Raw genomic sequence first — 8,221 nt, 5'->3', positions numbered from 1 at the left:
TCTTTCAAATGCGATATATTTAGGTCTGTTGTTTGTATTTTGCTGTATCAGAGCGTTGACCATGCTAGGCCAGCAGTCCTGATTCTTCATCTCCCAAATTCTGAGATTACAGATGTGCACCACCACCATCCCAACTTAAATCACAAATTTTTATTTTATTTTATTAGATATATTTCTTTACTTACATTTCAAATGGTATTCCCTTTCCCAGTTTCCTGTCCATAAGCCCCCATCCCCACCCCCTCACGGGTGTTATCCCCATCCACCCCCCTAACTGCCCCTCCCCCCAGACATCCCCCTGCACTGGGGGTCCAACCTTGGCAGGACCTAAATCACAAATTTTTATAATGAGATTTTGATTTCTTTTGGCCCTACCTAGTCCATAACTCACAGAGATCAACCTGCCTCCCTCTTAAGAGTACTGGGTTATCACTCCCAGGTAAAATCCCTTCATCTTGACTCTTCTGACTTTCTTCAATGGCTTGTTCTCATCCTTGAAATTCTTTCCTTACAAAGTTCTGAGTGAGCGAAGTCTAACAGCCACGCCCCCGCATCTCTAGCAGCCACGCCCCCACATCTCCTGCCGCAACCCAGGTAAATTCAGGGCCAGCTGTTTTGAACTCACCTTCCACCTTAGGAGGTGGAAGTAGGAGAATCAGTTCAAGGTCATCTTCGGCTATAAAGCAAATTCCAGGCTGTTGAAAAAGAAAACAGGCCGGAAAGGAAAGTGTTTCCTGGTCATTTGTTCTTGAAAGCTAACTTTAACATTTGAATTCCTTCATCTAGTCTGGAAGTGCCTGACCTTGCATATATCTTATCTTAATTCTCATTTCTGCCTGTGTGCTCTCAAGTAATCTTACTGTGGGGAAAATTAAGCAATCTCTCGCAATCCAAGGGATCGAAATTCGCTCTCGGTCTCTGCCTCTCACCTCTGTCTGTCTCTGTCTCTCACCCGCCTTGGCCTGGATCCCAGCAATAGCTGTATGTTAAATTAAATAAGACTGTCTTAAAGTAGTGGAGGCTGAGGTTAGCTTCAAACTAGTTTTCTGAAGAAAACCTTCAACTTTTGATCTTCCGGTTTCCACTTCTCTGTGCTCGTATAAAAACAGGTGCTGTGTTTTTGAAATTTTATTGTGTGTGCGTGTCGTGTGTGTAAGCGGATATAACACATCCACCCAGGTCAGCAGCCCCTAGAAATGTTTTGTACGGTTAGTTACAATCGAGGCGTCAAAACGTGACTGGTATCATACTTCTGGGACAAAGCCTTTTTGAAAATGCATTTTAATTTGTCTAAAGAACTTAAAAGTCTGGGATGGGGTAGAAATCTTGCCTACAATGCGCTGTAGATTCCTACTTTAACCCATCCAAAAAAAAAAAAAAAAAAAACCAAAAAACCTCCTTTAATACTTGGGAGGCAGAGGTAGGCGGATCTCTGAGTTTTGAGTTCCAGGACAGCCAGGAAACCTGTCTCAAAACAAAACACCTCTCCCCCGTAAAAAAAAAAAAAAAAAAAAAAAAGTAAGAACAAAATAAAAATTTACAATCAAATACACTGCGCTCTGTGCTACGGCCCTCACCGCCGCGAGTCCGAGGGCGGTCGGCCTCCGAGGGGTGAACAGGAGTTGGGTGGCTGAGCCTGGGGAGCGAGGACCATTGGACGTGCGGCCGGGGGCGGGGTCGCGGTGGACCTGTGCGTGGCGTGGGGCGGCGATTCAAACGCCGGGCGACCTTCCTGCGCTCTCCTCCTGTGCTCCGCGGCGCGACGTCGGCGTCCGGGCTCGCGCGAGCGGGGGCGTCATGGTCCACTTCTTGCACCCGTTGCTGTGGCCGCGGACCCTCGTCCTGCCCTACGCCCAGCAGGACGCGCAGGGCCACTGCTTGGTGCAGGTGAGTGTGGCTGCCGTCCGGGGCCCCGGGGCGCCCGCCCGTCGTGCAGCCCGGCCCGCGGGCTGGTTGCGGGGCGGCCTCCTCCTGGCGGGCGGGCGAGTTGGGCGTGACGGTTCTCTGAGTTCGCGGGCAGGCGGGCCGGGCTCCGTGGACACCACGTCCCGCCCTCGCGTGTTCCTGTTCATTGCGCTGCTGAGGAAGGCGCCCGAGTTCAAGCCCCAGCCATGCTGAGCACCCGCTGCGAGCAGGCGCCACCCCCTCGGGTTACCCCCGAACCCGGCTCCTCTCTTCAGACCTCCAGCGCAGTCTGGTCTCCTCAGTCTGCTCCCTTCAGACGCCCTCACCTCAGCACCCCCCATCCCGCCGCTCCACTTAGACCCTTTAGCCCTTCCTTCCCGGTCGTCCCGGTAGAATCTTCTTAGTTCCCCACTCAGAGGCACTCCCCAGCCGTCCTCCCACCTGCCCCATTAACGGAGTGCAGAATGCAGAATCCCCCAGGTTGACTGGGGTCTACACTGAAACTGAGGGTCAAGTGACTCTGGATGCTCAGTGCCACCGCGGGGAACGAAAAGTACAATGGTGATACCTCGTTGTTATTGCGGTCCCCAGACAGGGGTTTTTTGTTTTGTTTTGTTTTGTGTCCCCCCCCCCCCCCCCCCCGGAGCTGGGGACTGAACCCAGGGCCTTGCGGCGCTCTACCGCTGAGCTAAATCCCCAACCCCAGACAGGGTTTCTAAGTGTAAGAACTTTGGCTGTCCTGGAACTCACGCTGTAGTCCATGCTGGCCTTGAACTCAGAGATCAGGCTGCCTCTGCCCAAGTGCCCACCTCTTAAGGAGGATCACTGAGTTCTAGGCCAGGAGACACCTCCCAACCAAATTAAAAAAAAAAAAATCTAATGATGAGGGGCCAATCGGAGAAGAGTTCAGAGAGCAGTTAGGAGTCTGGCTGAGATGGTGCTCTTTGTTGTTATAGGATCTGGGGATGAACATCCCTTGGTAGTCTGCTTCTCCACTGAGGTACACCTAGGCTGAAGTTGTGTGTGTGTGAGATGGGGTTTCCACTGTAGCCCAGACTGGCTTCAAACTCAGTCTCTCCACCACTGGAATTACAAACGACCACACTGCAATATGGTCACCCCCTTTTTCCCTCGAACTCATCACTGAGATCTCCTGCCTCTGCCTTCTGATTTAAAAGGGTGCAGCTCAGCCCTGAGTTTTGAAAGGTTTGTGTAAAATTGAGTTACACTTAGAAATACATTAAACTGATTCCTGTATATTAACTTTGTATTCTCTTAACCTTCAGAAGTTACTTATTTTCTCCAGCTTAAAAAGAAGACAGCTTGCTGTAATATGTTCTCTCTTTCCACTATGTTGGTTTTGGGGTCAAGCTCAGGTGGTGAGGCACCTTTGTCTGCTGTCTATCTTTCTGGGCCCCTACTTATTTTTTGAATTATGGGTATGAGACTGGTGAGATGGCTCAACAATTAAGACCTGGATTGAGTTCCCAGCACCCATGTGTGCCTATGAGTGCAGATTCCCTCAGATTCCAGAAGAGTATGGTCAATTCTCTAAGTCTACAGTTGCAGACAGATGTGGGTGCTGGGAAAAGAACTTCTGCCCTCTTAACCTCTGAGCCATCTTCTTAGCCCCTATTTTAATTTTTTTTTTATTGGAAATAAAATTCCACCCAAGATCAGGCTGGTCTGGAACTAAGTAGCTGGCCTTGCATTCTCAATTCTTTTTGCTTGTCTCTGGTTACAAGAGAAGCATTTTACCTTGAAGGTTTTTTGTTTTGTTTCTTTTTTTAAAGTAAAGACTTATCTATTTATTATATATGAGTACACTGTAGCTATCTTCAGACACAGCAGAGGAGGGCATCAGATCTCATTACAGATGGTTGTGAGCCCCAAGTGGTTGCTGGGAATTGAACTCCGGATCTCTGGAAGAGCAATCAGTGCTCTTAACCGCTGAGCCATCTCTCCAGTTCTGCCCTTGAAGGTTAACTCTCATGCCTACCTATTTCTCTGGGAGTTAATAAGAGTTCTTTGTCTATCTCCATATTTATAAAAGGAGACATTTGCTGAGCTTTGGTGGTACACAACTTTAATCCCAGCACTCAGGAAGTGGATGGATCTGTTAGTTCTAGGCTAACCTAGTCTACAGAGTAACTTACAGGATAGCCAAGGCTACACAGAGAAACCCTGTCTCAAAAAGAAACAGAAAAGGAGAAAAAAAAAAAAAAAGGACAGCATTTCTAGAACTTAAACAGATTGTTTGCTTTTAACATCTATCAAGAAATTTACTCTCTATTCAGTTTATCAAATTTATTGGAGGGAAATCTTCATGGAGTTTTAAAATTGTTTTTTGTTATAATTTTTTTAATTTATTTATTTTATGTATATGAGTGCACTGTAGCTGTCTTCAGACACACCAGAAGAGGGCATCAGATCCCATTACAGATGGTTGTGAGCCACCATGTGGTTGCTGGGATTTGAACTCAGGGTCTCTGGAAGAGCAGTCAGTGCTCTTAACCGCTGAGCCATCTCTCCAGCCCTTTTTTTTTTTTTTTTTTTTGAGACAGGGTTTCTTTGTGTAGCCCCTGACTATCCTAGAACTCACTCTGTAGACCCTGCTGGCCTTGAACTCAGAGATCTATCTGGCTGCCTCTGCCTCCTGAGTACTGGGATTAAAAGTGTGTGCCACCACCACCTACCTATAAATTTTCTTTTTAGCGTATATGGTATTTGTAATTTTTTCCTGGTTACTATCTTTTCACCACACACCTTTTTATTTTATTAGTTGTGGGTCATATCTTTATAACTTCCTTTATTTTGCTTAGCTGATGTGTAATTTGGATTTTTTAAAAAAGATTTATTTATTTATTATATATAAGTACACTGTAGCTGTCTTCAGAAACACCAGAAGAGGGCATCAGATCCCATTTAAGATGGTTGTGAGCCACCATGTGGTTGCTGGGAATTGAACTCAGGACCTCTGGAAGAGCACTCTGTGCTCTTTACTGCTGAGCCATCTCTCCAGCCCTAATCTGGGTTTTTTGTTTATCCTTGTCTTCTATGTTCTAGACTGGCCTCTAGCTCCCGGTGTAGCCCAGGGTGTCCTTGAATTCCTGATTGTCCTGCCTCTATATCACAAGGGGTGGGATTATAGGTTTGGACCTGTAATTCTTTTTTATGGATTATATGTAATGTGTGTGCCTTGGACACGTTTGTGGAGGTCAGATGACAATTGGGGGTTTGTTTTGTTCTTCTGTCATATGTACTGAACTCAGTGTTTCAGCTTGGATGGGAGGACCTTTACCTACTGATATCTCTCCAGCCCAAGAAATCAAATTCTATTGTTATGACACACACACACACACACACACACACACACACACACACACACACACAGAGAGAGAGAGAGAGAGAGAGAGAGAGAGAGAGAGAGAGAGAGAGAGATTGATTTTGAGATATAAGGCTCAAATATGATCTCTCTTGGTTCACTCAAAAATTAAAAAATTTTTACTTTATGTGCATTGATATTTTGCCTGCATGTATGTGTGAATGGGGGTGTCTGAGTCCCTGGAACTAGAGTCGCAGACAGTTGTGAGCTGCCTTATGGGTGCTGGAAATTAAACCTGGGTCCTCTGGAAGAGAAGCCAGTGTTCTTTTTTTATTGGACATTTTATGTATTTACATTTCAAATGTTATCCTCTCCACCCCTCTCATCCTCCCCACCCCCACACCCCAAGCCAGTGTTCTTAACTGTTAAGCCATCTTTCTAGCCCTGTGGTTTGCTCAGATTAAAACACATATTTTAGAGGCTGGAGAGATGGTTCAGAGGTTAAGAGCAGTTTTGTTCTTGAAGACAGGTTCAGTACCCAGCACCCACATGTGTCAGTATTGACTCTAGTTCTAAGGGATCCACATATACGCGGCACATACATGCAGGCAAAATACTCATACACATAATAATACTTTTTTAAAAGTCAGTATATTCTGTTATTGGTTCCAAACGTCTACAGATGTTCAAATGGTCGTAGTCTTGGGCTTGGGAAATGGCTCAGAGGTTAAGTGTGCATACTGTTCTTGCTCATGTCTTGAGTTTGGTTCCTGGCCATCTATGTTGAGTGACTCATAACTGCCTGTAACTTCAGCTCCAGGGGATTCTGACATTTCTGACCTCTGAATACCTGCATTTGTGTGCATGGAGCCACACACAGGCACACACTCATATGCAAATCTTCTTTTTTTTAAAGTTAGTATTTATTAGGTGTGGTTGTGCACATGTATAATTCCAACAGAAGCAGGGGAATCATTGAAGGTTCAAACCAACTTGGTCTACACGGCTAGTTGCAAGACAGCTTGCCTTCTGCTTCAGTTTCTCTGGTCTGATTATAGTGTAATTATAGGCTTATATCACCAGGCCTGGGTTTATCCCCTCCCCCATCCATCTCTTTTTCTTTATCTATTCTCTTTTTCTTTATCTATCTCTCTCTCTCTCTCTCTCTCTCTCTCTCTCTTTCCTTCTTTCTTTCTTTCTTTCTTTCTTTCTTTCTTTCTTTCTTTCTTTCTTTCTTTCTTTCTTTTTAAGACAGTGTCCCATTGTGTGGCTCTGGCTGTCCTCGAACTCACTATGTAGACTGGCTGAACTCTGCACCCCAAGTGGTGGGATTAAAGGCAAGTGCCACCATGTCCAGCCTTTCCTTTTTTTTCTTTCCCTACTGACCCATCTTGCTGGCCCTTCCACATTATTTGTTAAAACAGAGTCTACATTGGAGCTAATTAAACAGACAAATTAATAGTGAAAAGTAAAAATGTATTTATTCAACATGACTGTGTTTGGCAAGAGTGGCAGAAAGACCCAGTGGCACCCCTGAGTACACATCCCAAGTTTATCTATGGAGTCTTGAATGTGAATTTTAGGTTTAAGCAGAGGGCCAGAGTTATACATTACAGGAAGAGGCAAAATGTGGTTCTTCTTGTCACTGACCTAGCATTGTCTTGGTTCCAGTCAGTCCTGCAAGGTAGTGTAGTAAATTCCAGTGGTCCTTAGCAGAAGACAGTTTCCCCCTGGGTGGCCCCAGGCTTCAGCCTTTCTTCCTGGAGCATGATGCTAGAGGAAACTGCAATTTCTTGCCATATGTCCTTGTACTAGTCCATTGGCCAAAGCAAGAGATAGAAACCTCTCTTTAGAATATACTCATTCCTGCTGTGCAGATTGCTTTTATCTCTAAACCCACATCTTGTTTCTGGTGGACTAGCTGGTCACTCCTAGGATCTACTTGTCTCTGTCCTCTGACACTGGAGTTATAAAAGCTTCATTCTTTTATCTGGATACTAGGGTTCTGTTCTCACCTTTCTGTGTGGCTAGATGGCCCATCTCTCCAGCCCTGGGAGGGTCCTTGTAAATTTCAGGGGCTTCCAGAGACTTGTCAGTTGTATATTGCAGAGCCTTGTTAAGAAATCTCCAGGGTGGACTGTTGCAGTTCAGAGGAAATTGTAGCACACCAGTAATTGAGGCTGGAGTTGAGTTCCTGGTCTTTCTGCCCCTGGGGTACCCGGCTCAAAGGTGTGCCCCATCATGCCTGGTTAAGAAAAGTTTTTTTCTTTTTTGTTTTTTTAGTGGGCAAAGATAGGATTGCCATGAGTAAGATGTTTGTTTGTTTTGTGTTTTTGAGACAGGGTTTCTCTGTGTAGTTCTGGCTGTCCGGAACTCACTCTGTAGACCAGTCTGGCCTTGAACTCACAGAGATCTGCCTGCCTCTGCTTCTGAGTGCTGAGATTCCACTGTCTAGTGAGTAAGTTTTATATGAATAGGTTAGTGGGGTTTGGAGGTGTGTGTAAGTGTGAAGTTTTGCTATGTTATACAGGCCAACCTTGAACTGCTGTAGGGGAGCAGTTCGACCTCTGCTTCTCGGACATCTTAGACTGCGAGGTGGGTACCTAGAGGGGCTTTGTGTGTGTGTGTTTTATTATTTCTTTCTTTTCACTTAATTTAATTCATGTATATGTATGTTTTACATGCATGTATGTTAAGTGAACTGTGTGTGTCAAAGGTAGCCAGAAGAGGGCGTGGAATGCTCTGGAACTGGAATTAAATTAATTGTAAGCTGCCACGTGGGTGCTGGGAATCTGAACTTGCTTCCTCTGAAAGAGCAGCCAGCCAAACAGCCAACAGTAGTCAAACACCTGCCTCATGAACATTGAAATTACAGTCAGTTTTTACTTTTAATATACAACAAATATGAAAGAATTGTTGAATATTGGACCTAGAAAAAGTCTATTTTAAAAGACTTACTTTTATGTTTATGTGTTTGAGTGCTTCACCTGC

At 45.2% G+C, this 8,221-nt stretch overlaps 1 protein-coding gene across 1 annotated transcript in view; it reads left to right on the top strand.

Annotated features, from left to right (window-relative positions):
- The first annotated feature begins 1,571 nt into the window (after positions 1-1,571).
- Positions 1,572-8,221, top strand: part of Zyg11a (zyg-11 family member A, cell cycle regulator) — a 43,212-nt gene continuing 36,562 nt past the window's right edge. The window contains exon 1 of the mRNA XM_087551646.1: positions 1,572-1,887. Within this exon, the coding sequence (XP_087407772.1) occupies positions 1,798-1,887 (90 nt within the window). The 5' untranslated portion in view covers positions 1,572-1,797. The remainder of the gene's footprint in view (positions 1,888-8,221) is intronic.

The sequence above is a fragment of the Rattus norvegicus genome, chromosome 5, assembly GCF_021556685.1.
Source record: "Rattus norvegicus strain SHRSP/BbbUtx chromosome 5, alternate assembly SHRSP_T2T, whole genome shotgun sequence".
Lineage (NCBI taxonomy): Eukaryota > Metazoa > Chordata > Mammalia > Rodentia > Muridae > Rattus > Rattus norvegicus.
Note: the sequence above shows the minus strand (reverse complement) of the source record. Positions and strands in the feature narration are given on the sequence as shown.